This window comes from Pleurodeles waltl, chromosome 5 (genome assembly GCF_031143425.1).
Source record: "Pleurodeles waltl isolate 20211129_DDA chromosome 5, aPleWal1.hap1.20221129, whole genome shotgun sequence".
Lineage (NCBI taxonomy): Eukaryota > Metazoa > Chordata > Amphibia > Caudata > Salamandridae > Pleurodeles > Pleurodeles waltl.
This window is the reverse complement of record NC_090444.1, coordinates 1708113169-1708141053: the sequence shown is the minus strand read 5'-3', so window position 1 is coordinate 1708141053 and position 27885 is coordinate 1708113169. Positions and strand designations below refer to the sequence as shown.

Below are 27885 nucleotides of genomic sequence, written 5' to 3'. Positions count from 1 at the left end.
CCCCTCCAGCCTCTGCTACCGCAGGCGGGCTGCAATCTCCTGGTGAATTGGTTGATGTCCATCAGGAGTAGCTATTACAGGTATGAAAAGGGAAAATGACAAATTATAAACCGTGCTCTGTGCAAACAATTTTTTTAAAAGTAGAGTGGCACAGTAGCAGTAAATTGCTGGTCCCTTAGGGCCACTGGAATTTGATGTGGTTGATTACGAAGAGTCACAGGGCCATTACCCACACATGCCTCACTGTAGTTGACGAATGTCTAAAGTGTAAAAGTTTGGATTGACATGAATCCATTATGGAAGCCATGAATATTAAATTAGACATAAATGTGGAATATACAAAAAGGACATTTTATTTTATTTTCGTTGGGGAGGCTGGGGCAGAACTTTGGGAATAATAAAGGACTGAATTTCTAGGAGGTGACAGAGTGGGTACTGGGTGGAAGCAAAACAAACTTTAAGTTTGCAATGCATTGACAACTTTGTAAATGCTGCAATAACTGAAGCAGATACACACACTGCACAAAAACACTATTGTACACTGCCATGCTACAGTTACACCATAGTAGCATTGGTGACTAATGGGAATGGAGGTATGATGATGGATGGGAAGATACATATCTGCCTTGCTTCAAATACAGTGAGTTAAAGGAGAAGACAGAAAATTAAAATACCCCCACTTTGAGCCAAAGCTTTGACAACCATGCAACCCAAGCGACGTAGGTGAACAGCAGACACATTCCTCCCCACAACATCTCCCTTATTTCTTGATCCAAGTAATTACACATTCATCTTGTGGTTCATCTGTTCTATTCACCTTGCTTCGATACCCACCATTTGATTGAAGCTTACACGGTCTCATCCAGTCTTTCACCATTCCAATGCAGGTATCTATATTTATACATTAAGAACTCAACCCCCAGTGCAGCTGCTAAACCAGGGGCTTCACAAGCAATGCCCTTACAGTGAGTATACTAGTAAATGTCAATAAGCAAGAGCAATATGACTTACGAGCACCCATCCATGTTGCCACTGGTTCACCCCCACTGACTGCTGACATGTCTGGTGCACTGGTGCTGCCACTGGTCCTAGCACTGGTAGTTGGTATGGCTGAAAAAAACTTTACACAATTTAGTTCAAAGAAAAAATAAATACAATCACGATAGATCGTTACAGTTCTATCTTCTTCACTATAGGAATTTTGTCTGTTGTTAGAAAAGCAAGGTAGACCGTATATGTTTCGTAATGGAGAGGCAGAGCTAAGTTATTGAAGCACAATAAAGATGTGGAAAACTTTGGCTAATCCAGGAGAACCTATGGTGAAGTCTTGGCTGGCAAATACAATGGGCATGAGCAAGACAAAGAAATCCTTCACAAACATGCATAGAAAAGCTGACTTGGTCTTAAGTACCAGTCTGCAAGATATATAAGGGGAGAAGGGAAATCATCTAAGCTTAGTAAGAAAGCAGAAGAAAGCTAGTACAGACAGGAGGAAGTCAGGTATGGCAGAAACATGTAAAATAGATAAACGCAGGGTTAACAAGAGTTTAACAAAACTTACATAGAACAAAAATAAGTACAAAAATGGTAGACGGGCACAGTATAACTAAAAGAAAAATAATTTGAACTGTGGAGAGGTAAAAAATAAAATTAGGGAAATAATAATTCTGGGGCCAGCAGATCCACAAGCATCTGCACTGGTGGTGGCACTAACACCCTTAGGACCCACCAACAATTTTGTCCTCTTCTTCCCCTTGGGTGCTGAGGTGAGAAATAAACGAAGATAAAAAAAGATTAGTGTTACACTTAGGGGGTCATTCCAACCCTGGCGGTCGGTGTTAAAGCGGCGGCCAACCCGCCAACAGGCAGGTGGTAAAAAAAATGGAATTGTGACCCTGGCGGGAACCGCCAACACAGGCCGCCACTTTAACACTCCGACCGCCACGGCGGGGCAAACAAACAGCGCGGCGGTCACCACCAACAGACAGGCGGCAGACAATGTTCCGCCCACCCTATCACGACCCACCAATCCGCCACCTTTTCCGGGGCGGGAGCCCCGCCGATAAAAATACGGCGGAAACAGATCACGAACGGGAAAACGCTCACCTCTATACACTCCACGAGGAATCTGGTCAGCATGGAACCCGAATTAAACATCCTACCAGCGATTGTCTATCTGCTCCTCTACCAGGAGCACGAACGCCGCCGCAGGGGACAACGGTGAGTACTGCACCTACGACACAGGGGAGTGGGGAGGAGAAAAGATTACGGGCACACACATACGCGACACCCCCCCCCCCCAAATCCCCACACACCAATGCAGAGCAACAAGTCAGATTTACACCCCCCAAACTCCCTGGAATAATTCAAAGACAAAATAAAATGATCATTAAAATAGAAGTATATTAAAGCATATTTGAACTTAAGTGAAATATTAGATTATTAAAACAAATAAATCACAACATGAAGAATATGAACATAGTCCAAAAGTCCGGCACATATTGGCTACATGCCATTGTCCATGGGCCAATGTGCATAAACACATGGGCAAAGCCCACACACGAGACCCGATTCCATTGGAGAGAACACTGCTGGGGCATCAGATAATAAAACCACAGGCACCTCAGGGGGAAGGGAAGGGGGGGCACCTCAGCCACATGAGTCCACGACGACAGATCCACGAGGGGCCTCCATGCCCACTGTACCATCCTGGGGAGTGCAAAGCCACAGTCTCACAAGTCTCTACAGTGGGTGGATTGCCCACTGTACCATCCTGGGGAGTGCAAAGCCACAGTCTCACAAGTCTCTACAATGGGTGGATTGCCCACTGTACCATCCTGGGGAGTGCAAAGCCACAGTCTCACAAGTCTTTTCAGTGGGTGGATTGCCCACTGTACCATCCTGGGGAGTGCAAAGCCACAGTCTCACAAGTCTCTACAGTGGGTGGATTGCCCACTGTACCATCCTGGGGAGTGCAAAGCCACAGTCTCACAAGTCTTTTCAGTGGGTGGATTGCCCACTGTACCATCCTGGGGAGTGCAAAGCCACAGTCCATCTGGTGGATTACAGACTCCACTGGTTATGGAGGAGGCATGGTGCCCAGAGTGCTTCGTGAAGCCCTGCCCGACACAGATCCGGCCCTGCCAATGGGCCAGCGGTGCTTGAGATGAAGGCCCCAGCGGAGCGGTGCTTGAGAGGAAGGGCCCAGCGGAGCGGTGCTTGAGATGAAGGGCCCAGCGGAGCGGTGCAGAGACGGCGGGGCCCAGCGGAGCGGTGCTTGAGAGGAAGGGCCCAGCGGAGCGGTGCTTGAGATGAAGGGCCCAGCGGAGCGGTGCAGAGACAGCGGGGCCCAGCAGAGCGGTGCTTGAGATGAAGGGCCCAGCGGAGCGATGCTTGAGATGAAGGGCCCAGCGGAGCGGTGCTTGACAGGAAGGGCCCAGCGGAGCAGTGCTTGAGATGAAGGGCCCAGCGGAGCGGTGCTTGAGAGGAAGGGCCCAGCGGAGCGGTGCTTGACAGGAAGGGCCCAGCGGAGCGGTGCAGAGACGGCGGGGCCCAGCGGAGCGGTGCTTGAGAGGAAGGGCCCAGCGGAGCGGTGCTTGAGATGAAGGGCCCAGCGGAGCGGTGCTTGACAGGAAGGGCCCAGCGGAGCGGTGCTTGAGATGAAGGGCCCAGCGGAGCGGTGCTTGACAGGAAGGGTCCAGCGGAGCGGTGATTGACAGGAAGGGCCCAGCGGAGCGGTGCTTGAGATGAAGGGCCCAGCGGAGCGGTGCTTGACAGGAAGGGCTCAGCGGAGCGGTGCTTGAGATGAAGGGCCCAGCGGAGCGGTGCAGAGACGGCGGGGACCAGAGGAGCGGTGCTTGAGATGAAGGGCCCAGCGGAGCGGTGCTTGAGATGAAGGGCCCAGCGGAGCGGTGCTTGAGATGAAAGGCCAAGCGGAGCGGTGCTTGAAAGGAAGGGCCCAGCGGAGCGGTGCAGAGAGACGGCGGGGCCCAGCGGACCGGTGCTTGAGATGAAGGGCCCAGCGGAGCGGTGCTTGAGAGGAAGGGCCCAGCGGAGCGGTGCTTGAGATGAAGGGCCCAGCGGAGCGGTGCAGAGACGGCGGGGCCCAGCGGAGCGGTGCTTGAGAGGAAGGGCCCAGCAGAGCGGTGCTTGAGATGAAGGGCCCAGCGGAGCGGTGCAGAGACGGCGGGGCCCAGCGGAGCGGTGCTTGAGATGAAGGGCCCAGCGGAGCGGTGCTTGAGATGAAGGGCCCAGCGGACCGGTGCTTGACAGGAAGGGCCCAGCGGAGCGGTGCTTGAGATAAAGGGCCCAGCGGAGCGGTGCTTGACAGGAAGGGCCCAGCGGAGCGGTGCTTGAGATGAAGGGCCCAGTGCAGCGGTGCAGAGACGGTGGGGCCCAGCGGAGCGGTGCTTCTCACAGCGGGGCCCTGTTCAGCGGTTCTTCTCACGGCGGGGCCCAGCAGAGCGGTGCTTCTCACGGCGGGCCCTGTTCAGCGGTTCTTCTCACGGCGGGGCCCAGCGGAGCGGTGCTTCTCACGGCGGGGCCCTGTTCAGCTGTTCTTCTCAGGGCGGGCCCTGTTCAGCGGTTCTTCTCACGGCGGGGCCCAGCGGAGCGGTGCTTCTCACGGCGGGGCCCTGTTCAGCGGTTCTTCTCACGGCGGGGCCCTGTTCAGCGGTGCTTCTCACGGCGGGGCCCTGTTCAGCGGTGCTTGTCCTGTGTTCCTAGGGAACCAGATCTGGGCAATCATTCCCGCTCAGTCGCCATCCGACCTATCGCTTGCGGGGCCCTCCTGTGCTGGACTCCTGGGCCCGTGGGTGTCCTCCGTCACACCCCAAATGGGGCTGGTGGGGCCCTCCTGGGCAGCTCACCTGCTGCCGGACTTCTTCGCCCTGCTGCCCTTGCCCTCCTTGGACGAATTTCTGGGGCCCTTGCCTCCCTTGGAAGTATCTCTGGGGCCCTTGCCCTCCTCGGACGAATCTCTGGGGCCCTTGCCTCCCTTAGAAGTATCTCTGGGGCCCTTGCCTCCCTTGGTGGATGGGCCAGGTGACGGTGCAAGGCTGGTGTCCTTGGGGGCAGCCGTCTCAGGCCTGTGGCGCCGGCCCTTCACTTTTTTGCTTCTTTTCCCAGGGGGTGGGCTGGCTGTCCCCTTGCTGCTGGCCGATGTTCCTGCCCTAGGAGCTGGTGGACTCCAATAGCCCTGAACGATGGTCCTAGTAGGTGCAGGGCTTGTGGTGGCTGAGGTGCTGGTTGGACTCTTATGAAATTTAGGGGGTGGGTCAGTTGTTGGAAAGAGGTCAAGGTTGGAAAGGAAAATCAATTTAGAAAGACAGGGACGGGTAGTTGTAGTGGGTATGGGAGTGGAGGAAGAGGATGTGGTTGTAGGAGAGTCAAGTGTGCTGTCTTTGGGTGCAGGTGCTTGTGACGGAGGCTGTTGTGAGGTGGATGGCTGTTGGGTGGGTGGCTGCCTGCGTTTGTGTGGTTTGGAAGAGGGGGTGACAGACACACTGGGAGAGGACACAGGGGACGTGTAAATGGTAGTGGGGGTGGTGACTGCACGTGTGCGGACTGTTCTGGTGGGTGTGGTGGTGATGGACGTACTGGCTGATGGTGGTGTGCATGCAGGTGTGAGTGGAGACGTCACAGGGAGGGAGGAGGGAGACGAGGAGGAGGGGGACACAGTGGAGGCAGTGGGTGTTGCTGTGTCTGCATGTGGATGTTGCTTGGGTGAATGCTTGTGTGATCTGTGGTGCTTATGTCTGGATGAGCTGCCCTTGGGTGTTGATGTGTGTGCAGGCTGGTCTGTAGGTGTGTCTGGGATAGGCAGAGGAACAAGGGAGTGGGACTGGGTTGAGGAAGTTGGAGGGGGGAGGCTAGACACAGGGACAATTGCTGCCGTCAGTGCTGAGGCCAGAGCGTTGAACGATCGCTGATGGGCAGCCTGACCCGAATGAATGCCCTCCAGGTATGCATTGCTCCGATGCACCTCCCTTTCCACCCCCTGGACGGCATTCAAAAGGGTAGACTGCCCAACAATGATGGTCCTCAGGAGGTCAATGACCTCCTCACTGAGGGCAGCAGGGGTAACTGGGGCAGGACCTGAGGTGCCAGGGGCGAAGGAGATGGCCGGCTTCCTGGCCGAGCGGGCACGGGGCGAAAGCTGAGGGGCTGCTGGGAGGGCGGAGCTGGTGCGCTGGGTTGCGGCTGTACCTGTTTTTGCGGTGGGCACGGATGGTGCCGCCACCACAAGGGAGCTCCCTTACGAGGACGTGTCGGTGTCGCTGACGTCTCCACGGGTCCCCGTCACTGGTTAAGTCCGAGTCGGTTGCAGGGCCCTCCGTGCCCATGTGAGATGCAGCTCCCTCGTGCGCCGATGCCACTTCTCCTCCGCCTGATGATGCTAATGCACACATGAGCAGGAACACCAAAAAAAAGGGGGGGAGAGAAGAAAGAAAGACATGTTGAGTGCATGCATTGGTGGCACCGTTGGCGGAGAGGACAGACACAGAAGCCCCCTGCACTACGCTGCGCACTCGGGGTACACTACTCAATTATTGTGACTTGGCCTACAAGTCTATGGACGACAAATGCACACATAGGTGAGCCCGGGCCATGGATAGCTGTACTTAGCACCCTACAGAGGTGGGGGGCGGGGGCACAGGGCCATGTCTAACGGAGGGGCCTAGCCTACAGAAACCGCCCTGGCCTAGAGATAGCCACAGCCCTCCTCCCCCACGCAGACGCCTCCAATGTGCGCTAATATAGCAGAATGTGCTGATACTCACCCCCTTGTGTCTGCTGTGATGTCCTCAAGCGCCCATCCAAATCGGGGTAGGCCACCGCCAGGATCCGGGACATCAGGGGGGTCAATTGACGACTGGCACCCCTCCTACGTTGGGAGGCCATCCCCAGCAGAGCCTCGGCGGTCTTTCTGCTCCCGCGGCGGATGTCCTCCCACCTCTTGCGGCAGTGGGTGCCCCGTCTGTTGTGGACCCCCAGGGCCTGGACGTCCTTGGCGATGGCACGCCAAATGTCGATCTTCTGATGGGCGCTGACCTATGTGACATGGACAGGGTGGAAAAAGAAATATCATCACTTTTCTGCATGGTCGATGTGAGTGGCCCCCCCTCCCCAACCTTGCCATGTGGCACATGCTCTCATCTGTCGTGCGTTGCTCTCCTCATACGCTCCCCTCCCCACCATCTTACATCCACCCCACTCAACACAGGCATAGCCCATACTACGTGCTCCCAGTGTACTTATCTGTTGGTCTGGAGGACCGTAGAGTAGCGCATACTGGGGGAGGACCCCATCAACGAGTTTATCCAATTCCTCAGATGTGAAGGCAGGGGCCCTTTCCCCAGTCGCAGCAGCCATTGTCTCTTCCAGACCGAGTTCACAGCAGCACTTGCAGTATAGGTCCTCTCCTGTGGATGATCAGGTCTCGAGTGATTAAGCAGTTAGAAAATGGCGGTCACGCCCGTGGCGGTGCGTACCGCGGCGGTGCGTACCGCGACCGCCGGCGTACATCGTCATTGGCTCCTGAGACCCATAGGGTTCTATGTTAACCAATGCTGCTTTGCGCCGCGGTCTTCGACCGCCTACCGCCACGGTGTGCCACGCCAGCGCATTGACCTCACATCCCATTGTCACACTTCACAGGTCAGGCAGCCGCCATTTCAAGGGCCCACATGGCTGAATTTCTACGGCGTCACACATACCTAGGCCTTGCATTGCCACTCATACAAGCCATTCAATGCATAGCGAATCGTGTACTGTGCAAGCTGTGGTTACGTACCTGTGGGTTGCTTGACTCTGTGCTCCATGTTGTCCTTCCTAGGCACCGTCCACTGGGACTTGCGAGGAGATGGAGGAATCCTCCCGTGTACAGACCGCTGGTGGACCTGTCGACAATGGAAGAAAGACATGTCATACTTAGATACAGACTTGACCGAGCCACTATACAGGAACTGTGTGCCCAGCTGGAGCCAGACCTGATGTCCCCCATTCGCCAACCCACAGGGATTCCCCCTCTGGTGCAGGTTCTGTCAGTACTCCATTTTTTGGCAAGTGGATCATTCCAAACAACAGTGGCCATATCATCAGGGATGTCTCAGCCTATGTTTTCTAAGGTTTTGTCCAGAGTGTTGTCTGCCCTGCTGAAACACATGCGGAGCTACATTGTTTTCCCTGAGGTGGCCGATTTGGCTACAGTGAAGGGTGATTTCTATGCCCTTGGACATATCCCCAACATCATTGGTGCCATTGATGGGACCCATGTGGCCTTGGTTCCACCCAGTGGCAGTGAGCAGGTGTACAGGAACAGAAAAAGTTATCATTCTATGAATGTCCAGGTGGTCTGTTTGGCTGACCAGTACATCTCCCATGTAAATGCCAAGTTCCCTGGGTCAGTGCATGACGCGTACATCATGCGAAATAGCAGCATCCCTATTGTGATGGAACAGCTACAGAGACACCGTGTGTGGCTAATAGGTGACTCTGGTTACCCCAACCTGTTGTGGCTACTTACCCCAGTGAGGAATCCCAGGACAAGGGCAGAGGAACGCTACAATGAGGCCCATGGGCGAACTAGGAGGATTATAGAAAGAACCTTCGGCCTCCTGAAGGCCAGGTTTAGGTGCCTGCATATGACAGGGGGATCCCTAATGTACTCACCAAAGAAGGTGTGTCATATCATCGTGGCCTGCTGTATGCTTCACAACCTGGCTTTGCGACGCCAGGTGCCTTTCCTGCAGGAGGATGGTCCAGATGGTGGTGTTGTAGCAGCTGTGGAGCCTGTGGAGAGTGAAGAGGAGGAGGACGACGGGGACAACACAGACAACAGGGACACAGTGATACAACAGTATTTTCAGTAGCACACAGGTACGAATCAACCACGCCATTTTACATTTACTTAAAGTCTCCTGCCTCTCTACTGTCTGAGTTCCCCCCCAGTTCCTGTTAACTGAGTTGTGACTTTCCCTTCCGTTTTCAGAGCTGTGGGCCCCACTGCGTGACCTCTGCTTTGTTTGCCCATGGACTACAGCTGTGTGACAGTGGTATGTTGTCATCACAATGTAACTGAACATTTTGGCACCGTTATGTCTAATACATTTGTTCAAATTACAAGCAGACTCCAGATTTTTTTAGTGCAAAAAGTGATTTAATTCAAGTGCTAAATTTATGGAACATGATTGTAAAACGGTGATGGGTGATGGTGGAGTAATGTCCATGGCAGAGTCCAGTTCTCAGTCGCACAGGTGCATTGTCCATATGCCTGTGGAAGGATGGAGCAGGGGCAGTTCAAGGTTGGACAGGGTGACAATGTGGGACAGTGGGATGACATCAGGGGGTATCGTTTGCTGGCGGGGGTCTTGCAATCCTACTCTGTCTTCTTGTGAGATCTCAGGTTCCACTTGCGGGGTGGTTCTTCTTCTGCAGGAGGTGGGGTTCTGGTGGCCTGTCATTGTGTGGGGGCCTCCTGTCCACTAGCGCCGGTGGAGGTGGTAGGCTGTTCCTGGTCCAGGCTAGTGACAGGGGCCCTTTGATGTGGTGACTATCTGGGTTAGGGCCACGACGATGGTCCCCATTGCGGAACTAATGTTCCTCAGTTCCTCTCTGAACCCCATGTACTGTTGCTCCTGCATGACCTGGATCTCCTGGAACCTGGCCAGTACCGTAGCCATCGTCTCCTGGGAGTGGTGGTATGCTCTCATGATGGAGGAGAGGGCCTCTTGGAGAGTCGGTTCCCTGGGCCTGTCCCCCCCTGTCGCACAGCAGCCCTCCCAGTTCCCCTGTTTCCCTGGGCCTCTGTCCCCTGGACGGTGTGCCCACTACCACTGCCCCCAGGTCCCTGTTGTTGTTGGGGTGATGGGTCAACCTGGGTGCCCTGTAGTGGTGGACACACCGCTGATTGATGTGTCCTGGAGACAGAGGCATGGGCATGGGCCCGCTGGGTGGGAGCTGTGCTGGTGTTCCCAGAAGGGGTTAGGTCTGGTGTAGCCTGTGGCTGTCTGTGGGGAACCGACTGTCCCGAGGTCCCCGATGGGCCGGGCTGGTCATCAGGGTCCAGGGAGACAGAGCTGCTGTCATCACTGGGGGCCTCTTCTGGGGGTGGGATGGACATCTCTGGACCCTCCGTGGCGGTGTGGTGGCGTTCGGGTCCTGCAGGGGTATAAGAGTATGGTTATTGCTTCTGTGTGTGGCATTTCGTGTAATGGGTGGGTGGGTGGCCGTGTCCCCCAGTGCTGGCATTCCCTTGTGGGGGCTTTTGTGACGGTGGCTTGTGGGGGTGATGGGTGTGTGCAGTGGGCATGCTTTGGGGATGGGTGTCCATGCTTTGGGGAGGCATGCAGGGCTAGGTTTTGGGATGGGTGGGTTGTGATGGTGAGCCATTAGCAAGGAGTTGGTGTGATGGGGGTGGGGGTGAGGGTGGGGGTATGATTTGGCCTGCAGGTGGGGTGGGGGGAATGAAGTAGTGAAGATTTGACTTACCAGAGTCCATTCCCCCGCCTACTCCTGCGAGCCCCACAGGATGCAGGATGTGCAAGACTTCCTCCTCCCATGCTGTGAATTCTGGGGGAGTAGGTGGGGGTCCGCCGCCAGTCTTCTGCACCGCAATGTTGTGCCTTGATACAATGGAACGCACCTACCCCCGTAGGTCGTTCCACCGCTTCCTGATGTCGTCCCGATTGCGTGGATGCTGTCCCACAGCGTTGACCCTGTCCACTATTCTGCTCCATAGCTCCATCTTCCTGGCAATGGTGGTGTGCTGCACCTGTGCCCCGAAGAGCTGGGGCTCTACACGAACTATTTCCTCCACCATGACCCTAAGTTCTGCGTCAGAGAACCTTGGGTGTCTTTGGGGTGCCATGGGGTGGTGTGAATGAGGTGAGGGGTGGTGTATGTGTGTGAGTGTGAGTGAGTGTGGTGAGTGTGTTGGTGTATGGTGTTTTGTGTGTGTTTTGTGTGTGGAAAGTGTGTGGGTGATGTTGTGATTTGCCTCTGTGTGATGGTGTACTCTATGCTGTGCTCTCTCTTTCTGTCCTTCACTCGCAATTGTGGTTGTAGGGGTTTGTGGGTGATGTGGGTGTGTGTTTTATACTGGATTGGGTGTGTGGGAGTGGTGTGTGTATGTGTCTCAGGTGTGTGTATTTTGAATTATCCAATGTGGATGTGTTTTGTAAAGGTGTGTGTATTTTGACCGTGGCGGTGTGTACCGCCAATGGAATACCGCGGTTGAAAGACCGCTGCAGGGATTTGTGGGTCGGAATGGCATGGGCGTATTTCTGTTGGCGTGACGTGGAGGTTTGGTCATCGCCAGTTTCCCGCTGACCTTTGGTGTGGCGGATTTTTGTGGATGTCGGGTTTTTGGCGGTTTGGAAGTTGCGGGTCCGAATGACCGTGGCGGTTTACCGCGGCCGCGGCGGTGTTATGGCGGCCTTCTGGCCGGCGGTAAGCGACTTTTACCGCCGAGGTCAGAATGACCCCTTTAATTTCCCCAAAGGCAAACACAGTTGCATTTTACTTTTCTAAATCAGTTTACCTAGTACGATGGACTCAACTCGAGGTGACCTATTACTTTTTACTTTCCTGATTCCTACACCTAAGCCCTACTCCAAAATTTCCTCATTTACAAATTTTTGCTGCAGGGCAGTGCCTCAAGTCTTCTTGCAGTGCTGCCCTGCGTCAGAAGGAGAGGGCAGGAATGTGCTGTATCTACAACAGATGTGGCACATTCCTGCCCTTTTCCACTGCATTGGCGCACAGTGGATACATTCATACTATGATGCTATCATGCTACACATTCACTGGGAGATTGCGATTGGGAGGGACTGCATGAGCTACATAAAGAAAGGCTCATAGAAGGGAATGCTAACTCACTGATAGTACTTGTTACTACTACCACTATCTTATTTTTCTTGGTGACTGCTGACAGGAGGAGTCTCTGTCTGCATGACTTCTTAAGTAATCAGCCCAAATGCACAGACACACAATTAGAAAGCACCACCGCTGACTCATCTGGCTACCTCAAACTGCATCACATATTAAATATCCATAACCTTAACTTACCTCTGAGAGTCAGCATTGTAATTAGGAAAAAAATAGCATTGTAGAACAGCACACAAAACAATAAGTAACTATTACTAACCAAGCCCCAACACCTTGACACCCAGCAGGTCGAGCAGGTCCTGTTGCCAGTTGATTGGTGTATCAATGGCTGATGGGTGCGCTTGCACCCATTGTGGCTTCAAACCAACAGGTGCACCATCCCCAACAGCAGGTGACGCTCCCAAAGCGTGTAACCACTCCCAGGCCTGCTGCCAGCATGAAGGACATGTGGTACTGCACACAGAAAAAACTAGTGCAACCACCTCCTCCTCGGTAAAGATGGCCCAAGGCTGAATCCCTTGATGGAGCCACTGCCACAAGGCTGCTGCATCCCTGTCTTGCCATGGTGCAGGGTGGGGTGGGGTGGGGTAAAGAAGAAGATGAGAAAAGAAAAGTGGAAGAAGAAAAGAAGAAAATAAGAGAAAAATAAACAAAAATAAAAAAAGTCACAAAAAAGCACATTTTTTTTTTAAAATGTAAAAATACTAATTCAGAAAAAGAGATGGCAATGAAATAACTAAAAAGAGGTGTAGATTGATTCAGAGGGTGGAGAGTGGAGGGTAACAAAGATAAAGGGGGATGAAAAAACTTGGCCCAGCGCCATAAACAGAGTGAAAAACAAGATGGCCACGCTCTTGCGAACCACGTGGTGCCCTTTGCGTGCGATTTTCAATGCGAGTATGTACTTCTTGTTGCATCTGCCATCAAACACAGCACAAGCAGCCACTACAGAGAACTCCACCTGCATATGGAACTCAGCGTAGCATAACAGAGGTTTTTTACCAGTTCGCAGAGTTCCGCACACCACAACTCCATGCGCTCCATCCAGACCTATTTAAAATATTTCAGGGAACATGAATTCATAATTTGAGTATGAACCAAAAAAGCATGAGGGACCCCAGTGCAGTGGGGAATCACAGACCCCTAATAGAATGCTCAAATGTGCCATTATTAGATCAATAGTCTGTCCTATGTTTTTCTTTTGCATGTTTTGATTTCTAGTTTAGTATGTATACAGGGTTTGGTTGGGCTTTCTTGTCTTTGCTTCCCACATTATGATTTATAATAATACCATACAAAAAAACATTTGCTGCCCAGATCCACTGAGTTCCTTTAGCCCAGGCAAGAGCTGACAATCGCTTAATTTCCACTGAAGTGAACCATCCTGTCACACACTTTTAGATCATAACATAATAGTTAGTGGTCCATTGTGTATTTGTCCTTAACCTTTCATGTCTTTTCTTAAAAAAGACAACACAGACTGGGTAATGGGTTATGTCTAAGCAAGTCACGTTGATATATTGGGTAGCACTGCTATCAGGGCAGGATTTAGCACTGGTGGAGCCCAGTGCAACAATCATTTTCGGCACCCCCCATGACCTCCTCCTCAGTTTCCCTCACTATAACAGGCAAACGTGGCCCTCATCTCTCCATAGCCCCTCTCTCACATACATTTCATTTGTTTTAAAGCTTCGGTAAAGGCTGGCTTTACCAACAAGAATGTATATCTGTCCAAACAAACTCTTTTTAACAACATTAGGAATAGTGAAACAAAGACTGAAGAAAAAACACATAACATCCTAACCTTCTTAATGCATTTTGCAAGCAGCTCTTTGATGACAGATCTTAACAGTCACTGTTCTATATTAGAGTTGTATCTTAACTGCAGCAGCAAAAAGGTTTCTGTGATAAAAGCAGTAATCTACTCACATAGCCACATGAAATACAGGTATGTGATCTGCACACTACCCCTTCTTTGCAGCATGCTTCTTAACCCTCTGCTCTACTTTATGGTGAGTCAAAAGTGCCACTAGATAAAACTCCATTTCTCTCTAGCAGGGTAGATAGGGGTGGTGGTATTATGGAAAATGAATATAGCACACAGGAATCAGATCAGGGAGCATAGTTCAGTTTTATTGTCTGTTTTATATGTATTGCAACACAGGATAGGTCATCTCATTGTTAATGTCTTTGACTTATCTCTCCTTTTCTTTTCCCTCCTGGGTGCTGGGACGTGGTGGACCAGTTGGTGGAGGACCCTGGCTAAGCCACGTCCCTCCTGGAACGTGGCGGGAGGTGTTGAAGTGGGTCCATCTTTAGGGTCTTCTCCTGGCAGGTCCGGTATCTCAGGGGAACCTTTCAACTCCTGTCCTTCTTTTCTCTGCTCGTTCTCTTTTTCCTCTTTTCTCCTTACTCCTACTGTCTCCTTTTCTGTAGCATGCAGTATTCTTTCTCCTTGTCCCTCTCTTGCTGCTTGACTTCCTTGCTCTTTCTCCTCTCTGTTTCTTTCTGAGCGCCTCCACAGTCCTCCCGCAGCATTTTTGTCCTTTCCGCGTCACTCAGCGTTAGCAGAGCGCTTCCGGGTGAAAGCCGGCTTTGCTCGGTGCCCCCGGCACACTCCTTTGTCACCTTGGGGACTCCCATAGGAGGAGCGCTCTCCGCGTCCTCCCGTCCACACAAGGACAATAATCACAAGAGTTACCTTGACACTTTTATTGCTGCCTGAAAGCTGGATGTGCAAGGAACTCTTCATCAGGTGTTTTTAAATAATGTTATTGCTCAAAACAGCGCATCCCATGAGCTCACCACTCCCCCCCACCCCAGGTCAGTGCCCACTGCATCCTCACCAGTTGCAATACCCTAAAGCCGGCCCTGACTGCTATGACAGTAGCCTGCTTGGTAGTATTGATAGCTCCTGTGCTAATTCTTTAATTCTTTGAGCCTTTATTCCTTTTTTCTGAAAATGTAAATGAAAAATAAATAGTGAACTCAAACATCTGCTAAGATGTCTGACAGCAAGAAGATTGGAAACCATCTTTGGGTAAAGTAAACAACAGTTTGTCTACATATCTGCTGCAACAGAAGCTATCATAAAAAGTCCTCAAAGGAAATATTCACAATCAATAATATGCCAATTATGCACATGGATCCATCCACCCACTTCTCCATGTCCCTCTCTGCTTTTGTACTGAAATCCATTCATCCGGCTCACCTGTGTACAAGCCCTTCCAATCCCATCCATTCTCACCACATGCTCCATATGTGTGCCTTTTGAGCTATGCTTGTGACTATATTTTTAACTTGGTGTATATAAGCGTCTGTATGTTATATATGTACACAGGTGCCTATAGGTCTGTTGGTCTATGCACATTTTTGACATGATTGATGCTTTCTTTGCATGGGTGACTTCATTACATTGCTCCGTGTTCCCATGCATGCAGTGTGCTGTTATGTTATATCTGCCTGTATACGCCTTTCAGGCCTCTGTCAGCATGAACTATCTAAATGTCAATACTATTACTGTAGGGCTCTAAAATTGGCAAATGCAGCAAAACATTCATGACAGGACCCAGGCAAGACAGTTCACTAAACTAGTTGCCTCTTCAAAGGCTCTGTGAACTCCTCCTGGAATCCACTTTTCAGCAGCATTGAAAGCGGTGCTGAAGATGAACACATATTTACTTGTTCTCAACCACATAAGGCTTTCTATGCCAGCACCACAAGGCGTGCAGGGGTTAGCACTGAAGATGGTCTGTGGACCTTGTGTTCTCTGTGGCTTCATCTCTTCATTCAGTTCTTTGTGTTTACCTATCCCTTAATTTGTAAATGAAAATGTGCCCGTGCCCAAAACTCTCCTCTGAAACACGTGGCTGCTGCATTTAAATGTGCGAGCAGGGAATACTGAGGCAGCACAGTCCTGAAGCCATCTAGGGCTTCTGTAATCCATTTACAGCCATTCCCTACCCCTTCAGCTCACTCTCGCAGCTTCCTGCTTTCTCCATTTGTGATGCTTTTTTGATTTTCTCTTCCTCCGTCATGCTCACATGTGTCTTTTGCTTGAGGCAGAAAAATAAGTGCCGGCCCTCAAAAATAGGTGCCGGTGCCCCTCACCGGAAACCACAGGCTCAAATTAAGCACTGTGTTTACAATCCAAAAAAAAATGAAACAACAAGAGGCAGACATATCTCTACTGCAAGAGGCCCTTCGAAGTAGACAGCTTGGTTCTTTGGTCTTCCAGACAGCTTCTATAAAATGCACTTTGTATTGTGTCGAGTATCAGCCATGGGAGGTCAGATGTATTTCTTGCTACTAAACTCAATTCTCGCATGTTAGCACGTCAGACCTTATTGAGTAAACTTACAAGGGAGACGCATATAGGCTGATGGACCTTTTGACTACGCTTTGAGTTATTTCCAACAAGAACCCCAGTACCAATACAAATCAATATCAAATAACAATCAATGACATCAGTAATAAGAGTCAGTAATTTCCACACACCATAACCTTGCAATCATAAATAACTACACCTTTATGTAAAAGTTAGAATATTTATTTCCCTATATTAACAACGCAAATGTTATGTAACTTTGTCTCAATATCAAATGATAAACATACATCTGGCTGACATCTGGCTGACCAAAGCGGCGAAAGAATCGCAATCTCATCAAGGCTTGAACTACCACACATTCTAAAGTTACAGTACAAATTAATAGCAAGAATAACTGCGTAAATGATGTAACATACATCTAGATTCAGTAAAGAAAAGGCATCAACTGTTATTACATGTAGCAAACTTCATCAGTGAGAACCCCAACTAACACCAGATTAAAATAGCATGTTTGGACTTCATGAAAAACCATTTAGTCACACAAATTTGGAAAAACATCTAACTATGGCTCTATCAAAATAGTGGTTGGTACCTAGAAACAAAAGCAAATAGATATGACAATCAGTAACACTGTCAGCATTCCTGTCCTCAATATGGCTCAGCAAGCTGTGACAGTCTTCGTCAATAGGACATCAGTTCGGTCAGCAAGACATCAGGATTCAGCATCAAAGTTCAGAATAAGCAAAGTCTCTCTAAGCAGTTTGAAAGAATATAGATAATGGTCTCTCCTCTCTCTGTGCAGTCTGGATAAGTTAGATTTCCTAAAACTACTTCCTACATCCTAATTGGTCCGGGGATTGCATGCTCACACTTAGTCCAATGAGACTAAAACCTCAGATCTACACTTTTAATAGTACATGGTTCACATGTCAAGGATTGGCTCCTCCTCTCCCGCTCTTATCATTCGGCTTGTCAGATAGTAACATTGTTGCATCTTATACTCCAGTCAGGGCATCCATTGTCTTCTCCTGGGAAGGACATTCTTACACACATTACATTAACCATTGTTTCACTAGCAAGTACAACATCTTCTAGCATGCAGTTTCTCAAGAGAACTAACTTCAGCTACGGGCACATGGTGAGTACAGTGGAAAATGACAATTTAATTTTCTAAGCATCATTTTTATAAACGCCTAAGAAATGCAGCTTGACATGAGGCTGTGCAACTAGGCCAAGACCTCTCTCAGTTAAGGCCTACGATTAATAAAGCTAATACATAATGCATAACCCTTAATATGACACATTACTACAGTAATCATACATAAGCTCAGCATTTCACATTATTAAGCCATTAATAAGTACACTTATGAACATTGGCGGACACTCTGGTAGGGGCACCTTCAAACGTGTGCATTATTTTTGTCTAACTCAATACATTTTCTATGCAAAGCCAACACTCAAACATGAATATTCATTAATAAACTCAGCGTTAACACACATTAGGCTCAGTTTGTGACTGATTTTAGAGATGGTGGCATCAACTGTTGCTACTGTCCATTGTCACTTGTGTACCTCACTGATATTTATTAATTTCTTCTTTAGCATTTTGGTACAGAGCATTCAAGGTCCAAGAGCATCACAGTGTCTCATGTGGCAAATTGGGAAACAATAGTATGTAACAATTAAAAAAAAAAACATTTCTATGTATACTGGAAGTACCATAGAAATGTGTAAGAGAGCAAGTAAACTTTGATATGCAAAATAACATATGGGTAATGAACAAAGAAGATAAATAAGGATGCAAAATAATCTGTAATGGGGATGAGGTCATAGCAGGCCTGCTGTCTCGGTTACAGCTTCCATAGGACTAACAAGATGGTGGTCTCTAGAGATGTTAGGAATTTAAGGTGCAGTGTGGAAGTACTGATCCCGGGGAAGTCTTAAGTTCTCTTTTGAAAGATAACAAATGTGATAAAAGTACATATAGAAGATGGGATAATATTCCAAATTCTAGGGGAACATGTAGAGAACAACTGATTCCAAGCATGTTTATTATGAAAGGAAGGAAGTTTCATAAGGATGAACTAAGAGTTGCAGAACAGGCATCTGCCCCCATAGAGTTTCAATTTCAGAGCAAAATAATGTGAATGATAAGAGTGAAGAGGTTTATGTGTCATGGAAGAAATGTTCTCAATTGTCCTACTATTAACCAGATGCCAGTGTAAGAAGAATACGATGCAGAAATTGTTCGAAACATCAAATCCCATAAATCAAGCAAGCTGCTGCATGCAGTGAAGCTTTCCGGGACAAGGTGAGCAAGGTGAAATTTCAGAATTCTAATAATCAGTGTGTTGCCATAATCAAGCCTGGAAAGAACCATTGCTTGAGTCATATCTTTGCGCTCTAGCCCAGACAGGAATGGTTTAATTCCACAAATCACTCTAAGTTGGTGGTTTGTATTTCTGTAGATGGAGGGAAGATGTTTGATTATATCAGCAATGGATGGAGAACAACTGAAGAAGCTGATAAGAGTCAATCCAGTCCTAACATGGGAGAGGTCAAATGGGGAAGAGATAAGGAGAATCTCAGTTTATTTGGATTGAATTTAAGATAGAGAGCTGTCATCCAGGTTTGAAAATTGTCAAGCATCATAGTGGCTAAACTGATGTCTTCAGAGAAGGTGACCTTTAGGTAGACTTTGGTGTCATCAGTATATTTATGGTGAGAGATCCCCGACTGTCTGAAGATTTACCCTAGTAGTTCAGTTAGCTATTAGTAGACTGTGTTACACGACTGCTACTTCAACTTTAAACATTCACTAGTAATAGAGTCAACCTGAGCCACTCAAAAAACTACAGACCCTAACTCTCTAAAAACATCCCCAATGCCCAAATCACTCACTACTTCTGTTTTTAAAAATCACCTTCATTGATTGCTGCTTTCAGCTCACTCTTAATATGACGTCACTCATTCAGAGACACACCTCATAGTCACAGGAACTCACAACACTCTCTCTCAGCTACCAACACCTCCAAACCACTCATGTCACCTCTTTTTCTCATCCACTCGTTAAGACTAATCACCTGCGGACACGCACACCCAGTGGCGGCTGTTGCAGATATCAAGGAGAGGGGCGGGGGCACAACAGGGATGATGGGGGGAATAAGTCAAATAAAAAATAAAAACATGCAGTTTGTCGCCGCAGTCATTTCCTGCCGCCTCACTTCTCCTTTCCTGTTCTGGTGTCCCAGCATCTGCTGGGACACCAGAAGAGGCTCCTGAGCAACCCTGCTAAACATAGCATGTAAGCAGCATCAGGATTGGTCTGGGTGGCAGTGACTGCCGCTCAGACACAACCCTGGGGTCTGTGCAGTTTCTGCGTACTGTGTGTGTACTGTGTGTGTACACAGCCAGGTTGGAGAAACCTATGTGTGCGTGTGTGTTTGGACGGCCGTCTTAGGCCGTCCAAACACACATGCGCACTTAGTGCACTCTCTCCTCCACCCCCTCCTACCTCCTGTAGCCCTGCCCCACCCCTCTCTGCACCTGCTGGCTGAGCCAGCAGCGGAAAAAATTAAACAATATTCAAATATTGTTTTATTTTTCTGTTGCTGGCTCTTAGCCAGTGGGGTGACGCACATCTGCAACTGCGGAGGAGCCACCCCCGCTCAGACCTCTCATCAGCAGTTTATCACTGCTTTACTCACAATGCAAGCCTACCGCATATTACTCACTGACCACTTCACTTTGACCCTCTGTCTTGCATACCCAGACATATGTATTCACCCACCTTTCATTTATATCACCCATTTTCAGAGCAAGATAATGTGGCGATGTTTGGAAAGTGAAAATTCCAGGCATGTGCAGGTGTGCCCAGGATGGAACACTTACTTATTTTTTTCATCAATAGGCAAACCTCATTGTGAATGTGTTCAGCGTGAAAGGTGTTGTTCAGAGAATGAAATAATGTAAGGGATTTTCTTAATCAATCATATTAGATCTCAAGTTTTCTGTGTTAAAATTGTTTTCACCAATGCCTTCTCAGTGTTTGTGACTCACCAAATTCCTGAGTTTGTCCACCCCTCCTTCAAAGCAGATATCCTGTTCATTTTTCACGAAGTCCACAGACTACAACAGGTCTTTATTTCATTAAAAGTTAACATGATCTTGTTAATGAAATTATTTAGGACCAATCAAGGCTGATACCAATCAATGTGTGACCGATATCTCTAAACAAAGTAATACTGTACCACTACAGAATCTTTTTAAAAAAGGCTTAATATTGATTTTCCATAATTGATCAGATGTTTTCAAAATATGTTAACCATTTAGTGTGGAAAGAGAAAAGACCAGGGCTACATTTCAAAAGTCAGTGCAGACTTTTAAGCACCTTCTTCCACCATCGGCAAGTAAATATCAAAAACTAACTATAACCCAAGAAATACTGTTCAAAAATAGTTCCACGATAATAATAATAATAATCACCATCATCAAGAGGATGGACATAATGGGAAAAGGGAATAAGGAAAATCTATTCTCCCGGTTAGTGGAAATATATCATTCAATACGAATGTGCTAAAAATGGTAGATAGAATACTGTATGTTAAGACTGGTGCAGTGGCTCAGATTTTGCCTGGTAAAGAAGAATCAGCTGATTCTAATGGCAAAGGCAATTTGAGGAGGATTTCTGGAAATGGAAAAGTGACTTTGAGGTGGGTTTCAGGACGTTTAGGGATACGTATGATGCAGGGTGTCGTGATGAGCCAGACCACGGTCATTTTAGAGAAAACCTCACTATATTATTCTGACTGCACTATTCTTGTTTCAAGTACATTTGCATCCTACGTTGTGGATGCATTTTAAACTCACATAGATTTAAATAGGCGCAATATAATGTATTTACATCACAGAGTTTATGAAATCTGTAAAACAAATATTAATTCCTATCCTTGAAAGGGGTTCTCATATTTCTTCAGATACAAGTACTGGCAATGGCAATCAGTCTTGCTTTGCCAGTGCTCACTGCCACTGTTGGCTTTCCCAGTGCTTGTAGAATTTTAGTGACAATCTTAGAACATTATTTAGAATACTTCTAAGATGGTGTCCCTATTTTATATTTGTGCAACATGGCAGCTCCTTTGGAATGTTATACCAATAACAATACAAAATATTGTTATATTGTTCCATTATGCCAGCCACAACGCATCTAGACACAACATGGCAGTCATCTTGAAAGTATACATAACATGCAAAGATGGCTCCCCACTGTTTTGCCTTTGATAATGCTTACATCACAAGGTGGGAGGGCTATCAACCACCAAAGTGAGATGTTATCTATCATGACCTATTACAAAGTAGAATTTAAATTTCATTAAAATAAACCCTAGATGCCCTTTTCATGACATACCAATTTTGAAAAATAATTGCCACTCACAGCCTCAGCTGTATTATTTGTAATAACCGAATTACCTGCTGGTATTAATTCAGTACTTGTGTTCTACAATTAAACCACTAAACGTATCAGTGGCATGTGCTAGAGCTGAGGTAGCAATATTGATATGATAGACACTATTATGAGTGACTTTTGCACTTACCTGCTGATCTCATGAAGGGTCCCTACATCTAGTTTATTCAATACATCCAAGGCCTTCACTTCTTGGAACTAATTTAGTGTCAGACTCTCCCTGCTGTAGTTAAGCTGTCCCTGAATATTTACAGCACTTTCCCTAGATATAGCTCATATATGTAAGGAGCAAGCTTATGTGGGATTAGCACTATTAGGGACATTTAAATTGGACACAAAGTCAGTATGGTGATGTGGGTGAACTAGTCTCATGGAGAACTGCTCCAGGATGTTTGTTTAGGTGGGAGTTTCAGAACGTCACAAGGGGTTTAGATTGCTACAATCAATTAATGTCCACATATTTTGCCAGAACTGCAGATATTCAAGAAGGTCTTCACATGTTTACCACATACAGTAAGCCTGCAAACAGTTTTAATTAAACTTAAATTAGTTGACAATTTGCAACAACGCTGCCTCAGGAGTTGTTCCTTGGAGTCTGCTGGTTTCAAAAGTTGCACTTAGTAACCTCTTGCTAACTACATTTTAGCATGACTAAAAGTAGACCTTAACTTTACTACAAAATGGTGGGATATTTATAGGTTATTCAATTGTATCTTCTCCAAATGATATCAGAAATAGTGCAATGGGCCCTGCATTTTGCCTACAAGCACACAGCAATTGTTTGCTACTGTTGGAAAATTCGGAGCACCCACATTTTCAGAAAAGTCCTCAAAACCTTAGTTTCCAGGGCAGTGTTACACTGTCCACCCTAGGGACCTGTGACTTGACAAAAAGTAGTGAGTAACATTTCTTGGCAGTCACTAGTGGGCCAGTTATAACTAAATGAAAGTGTGTCAAAACACATTTCCAATTCTGTCAAACCATGTTTGCACCAATCATGAATTAAGGTTTTCTTCAAACCTTGGCCTGACCATGTATGCTTGGTTTTCTTTGAATTACCCCTTTTGTTCTAAAATGTCGTAGGATGTGACAACTCCCAATATGCAAAATTAACATAGACCACATATATTTCACGCAAACCTCAAGTTAACCCACATATGCACTATGCTACCTTGCCCTCTCATGCTAGAAACTCCTGCCAGACATTTCACATGTTTTAAAATCTTGTAGGGGACTCCTGCACCCAGATAGGTGTAACATTAAAGTAAATTCACACAGAGTCCGATTTAGTCTGTCCTCATTGCTTAATTGCAGGACGTAACCTTTTGGGAACAGCATTAACACTACTTAATATTGAAATGAAATGTAAACATTTTAAAAGACAAAACAAATCATCAATCGAACATACTAACAGCTTAAAAGCATGAAACCTGGCAAAATAGAAATCAAGAGTGGGCGCCACATGCACATTGTCTATTATCTATTAGACAATATGAATGTAGAAAACGTAGATGTTGCTAATCTGGAAACTCACATCTTTTTCTCCTTACATAAGATAACATATAAGATGCAGTTGTACTAGGATTTCCCTCTTATTCTATGCTGTGCATCCAGCTATGGACTTTCTTTTTTCAATGAGTGATATGAGGTGTATCAGTCTAGTTGGTTCAATTGAAGCAAACAATGACTAAAGGGCTGAACAAGAGAAAAGTAATAATGGAGGACCTGAAAAGTAATTTTGGATCATCTGAAGTTGAATTGCCTCAATGATGCATTGCAAGCTAATGGAGACATGTCTTTCTCAATTATAGAATCTATGACAATGCTACGGCTACTCCCACAAAACTGCAGTAGAACAGTCATCTCATTGGAGGTCACTAGTGCATCCTCATATCTATGTGTTATCCTTCTGGAAGACTTCCATGGGAAGTGTGGTAGACTTTCATGGAAATGTAGTTTACCTAAAATGCTAGGAAGCAACCCCTCAGGTTGATATGGTGTCAGGTATGTGGGTGATTACAAAACACCCATATTTCAGACTTGCATTCCAGAGGACACAGAATGCAAGATTAATATAGGCCTTACTGTTGATGAGAGCAAAGTGCTAATCTATGTGTTAAAAGCCACATAATATACAGGTATGTAAAATACAATTCTAATATTCGAAACACAGTGACATGACAACTTTTACTATTGTCAGTGCTTGATTTGTGCCGGTGATTCTGGAGACAGTGACTTATGCATTTTTAATATTTGACTTTAACCCACAGCAGGAGAAGGAATGGCAAGAAAAACAAAGTTAGAAAAAGATACAAGGGAAGAAGTTGAGGTAAGAAAGGAAACTGAAAGAATTAGATAAAGAGACAGTATGTGTAGGGTGGTGAAGGGAAGAGGTATACGGAGCAATCAAGACTCTGAAGCCCTTGCATTCAAAAGCCCTGGCATTCGGAAGCACTAGCTTTGGGTTGCTAAGAACAACCTGAAGAAACTGCATGTATTTCATTTTTTATTAACAAACTGAGCATCAGGTAAATTCGATCTAGTTAAAGAAAATGCAAGAAAGCTTTTCGATACATGTTTAAATTAAGGTTTCTTCATTTGACAAATAACTCAAAATTAAAGGATGCATTATATAACTAACTTGTATTTACTCACCTTCACGTTTCCATCTACTTTTGTAGAAACTTTGAATCACTTCGGAGTGTATCTAAAATACAATGAATGGTTCTAGTTAGTTGTTTGTTCATTTGGAGTAGTTGAAACTTCTGGTTTTCTGCATTTATTATCACATTAATGTCATCAAATTATAGAATTCCAAAATACAAAAGGACTACCTAGCACTAACCATTTAGTCCTGTCCTGTCTAAATTGCTGATGCTGCTTATCGCCTATCAAGTGAAATCAGAAACTGCAGTAACTTTAAGGGACATAGTGGTAACTGAGTCTGTAATAACTGAATCTGCCTTCTCCTATATTGAACTTCCTTCCAGAGAACTGATCACCTGCAGCGGCACAATGTGTCCACCTGGAATGCATTATGTCTGCAGGAATCGACTCAAAAAATTATTGTGCCTGTTATCCCGTTTATATTGTGTCTGAAAACAGACACTATGATGCAGGGCCTCCAGGTTTGCGCATGAGACTGTCCAGACACATTTCCAAGATTGCTTGACCCTTTGCCCTGCTGTTCCCTAGTTCTGGAATGGGACAATCCATCTAGGAGATATCCAAGTTGTTAAAGTACTAGATTAGGTAAAAAGTCTCACATTTTAGATTTAATATGTAACCAGTTAGAGACTCAACAAAATGTGTTTTTTAATAAAATGAATCCTGACTTTGTCCTGGCTGTCAAAGGTGGAGTTTGTGTAAATGTAGGTGAAGAATGTACTTTTATTCTGCATATTTCTCCAGGCATAGATGAACTGACTAACTATTAAAAAACAAAATTTAAAGATATCACACTTATCCTTTTAGTTTCAACATATTTGCTAAAAATAAATTCCCACATATAATCTTATCATCTTAACATCCACAAGCTAAGAAAACAATGAACAAAACCAGAATGATCAAGCCAGTGTTGACATCATATAGCGCCAATCAAATAACAAAGGAACAATATCTTCTGTAACACAGTCAAAATTAACAATTTATTACTTGTATTTCAAAATCTTTATAGCAGTAGTTTTTAATGTCATTCCTGTGAAGGTAAAGATATCACACACATTTAATAAATCACTCACATCAAACATGTTTTAAGGTTGGAGAATTATTGGGGTGGGTTGGGGTTTGGGTGTTTTAACTATTCTAACTTCCCATAAAGAAAATGTTAAAATATAATTTACTAATTAAACGTATTAATTGAAAAGTGTAAAAAAAGATTTTTGTTTAATAATTATGATATTAATTGAAATTAAATTATGAAACCTATTTTAAACAATATATAACCTACAAATGCACCAAAAAATAAAAATACCCATTGAGATATTTTTGGAAAAAAAAATAATTAGAAAAAAACCTATATTTCAAAATGATGCTTTATAATTTTAATAGAAAATACATATACACACACACACACTCATTTTAAATCGATAAACCCTTGTTTAATATTGCTCACTATTCTCAAATCCTCAAAATCACACACTTTGAAATGAAAAATAAGAACATTGATATAATTTTCTAAAAATACTTACACAACTAAAAACAATAAAAAAATGGCCAGTTTTGAAATATACTATTATTTAATATTTCTTTTAAAGAAACTTCCCACCCGTAACCCCAATAAACACAAAAAGCAACACAAATGAATATGTGAATAATTACCAATTTATCATCATCAAAACTGTTTATTTCAGGTATTAGCCCATAAAAAAAGTCAATTAGTTTTTAGCAAACATCAAAGTAAAAAATATTCTTATAAAACTATCAAAGTAATAAAAATACTGAAAGCAGTTAAGACACAAATAAATAGCATAAAATGAGCTGATGAGTACAGATAAGTGCAAGCTGGAAAATACAATACTTAATGCACCCACATATTTACACAGTCCATTAAATGCAATGCACAAGGAGAAAGGAAAAAAAACCTTTTGTGTTAGAATTACATTTTTTTCAGAACAATACTCCCATCCTCTTCCTGAGAAGACACAACACATACAAGTATTGGCTAATGCTGAACACTAACAGCTGGCTGGTGATAGACAGTAAAATTTGATAGGTCTCTGTGTGTTGTCTGTCCATGGAGATGCAGTGTGCTTTAAGCCAGACCTGCCAGTTTCCTTCTAGGCCTGTCATACACAGGACAGAAAATTAGGACATGTTCAACAGCCTCAAACCTACAATTAAAAAATACACATGCTGGTGAAATCAGTACAATGGGCTTTTCATCTATTTATAAATTTGTGTACTAAAAGTGATCCCAGTCGGAATTTAATAAACAACGTGCGAGCCAGGAGAGGTTGAATCATGTCCATGTACAGTTCCTTGGCAGGTGTGGACTCGAAAGATAAAAAATCAGCAACCATACCCCCAAGATTTGCCCTTATCATGTTGGCCAATGATAATACTATTCCTATAGGCATCTTTTATAATGTCCTTGTTGTTGGGGGTAATCAGCAAAGTATTATTCCAGTACTCATTCAGGCCTAAATCATAAAGGTATCATTTAACATGTTGGAACCATGGTGGGAAGATGGACTTGCTCAATTTCAACACTTCCTTTGCAGCTAGCCTATAATGGGATAAGTTCTGGAGTAGACCACAGTCTGGCCATTACAAAAGAGGTTTCAACATGACCAGGTCGCTGACACTCTTCAGGCTGGTGCTCTCAAGAAACTGTTTTCCTTTGATTATATCCCTCGGGAATTAGCAAACCCCCAAATCTCTGCCTTGTACAGTGCAGCAGCCGAGGCTTTAGTCCTGCAGACTTCTACAGCTGGGGAGACAGATTTGGGGTGGTCGCCTTGAACCTCGTGACAATTGCAGATGCAGTATGTAACATTATTAGTTCACTTTTGTTGCAACTGGGAATTCCATCTATTAGATTTGTGAATTCTAATACCCAAGTAATAAAAAAAATTCAACCACCTTCTGAGTGAATCCCTTCAATGCGAACCTACCTCTGCAGGTTCCATGGGTACTGAATACCATTATCTTCGTTTTTTGGGGTAATCGCCTCAAACTTGCGATGGTCACAGTATTCCATGAGTTTATTCACCAGATTTTGTAGCCCAGATGGGGTTTGTGAGAGTAAGAGGGTGTTGTCTGCAAAAAGCAGCACAGGAATGGAGCACCTCCAAGTCTTGGGGAGTTGCATAAATACTTCATCAAATCGTTTGTACAACAAGAATAGTGTTGACACAAGTACACACCCTTGGTGCACCCGGAGCTCCACAGTTATGCAGACAGTCAGTTTACCACCCAATCCTCATCTGACCTAGTCAAAGGTGTTGCTGTGTAATCTTACCAGATTTTCTAAGAGTATGTGATCTAGCCCCATTGATGCTAATGTGGCCCACAGGTCCTTTCTAGGCACAAGATCAAAGACTGCTCTGAGATCCACAAAGGCCATGTAAAGATGACCCTTGCAGAGCCTAAGGTATTTTGAAACAATACTGTCAATGCGAAAAATGTGATCTGTCATGCTCACCTTGGCACGAAAACATGCCTATAAAGGGGACAGAATAAAGGCCTCATCAATCAACTCCAG

General features: G+C 45.9%; 1 protein-coding gene across 3 annotated transcripts in view; it reads right to left on the bottom strand.

Moving 5' to 3' along the window:
- The window catches only part of LOC138296692 (adhesion G protein-coupled receptor F5-like), a 1076691-nt gene that overhangs the window by 679173 nt on the left and 369633 nt on the right, over positions 1 to 27885 (bottom strand). For all 3 annotated transcript variants that reach the window (XM_069236057.1, XM_069236058.1, XM_069236059.1), the window contains one exon: positions 24336 to 24387. In XM_069236057.1, coding sequence (XP_069092158.1) covers positions 24336 to 24387 — 52 coding nt within the window. The remainder of the gene's footprint in view (positions 1 to 24335; positions 24388 to 27885) is intronic.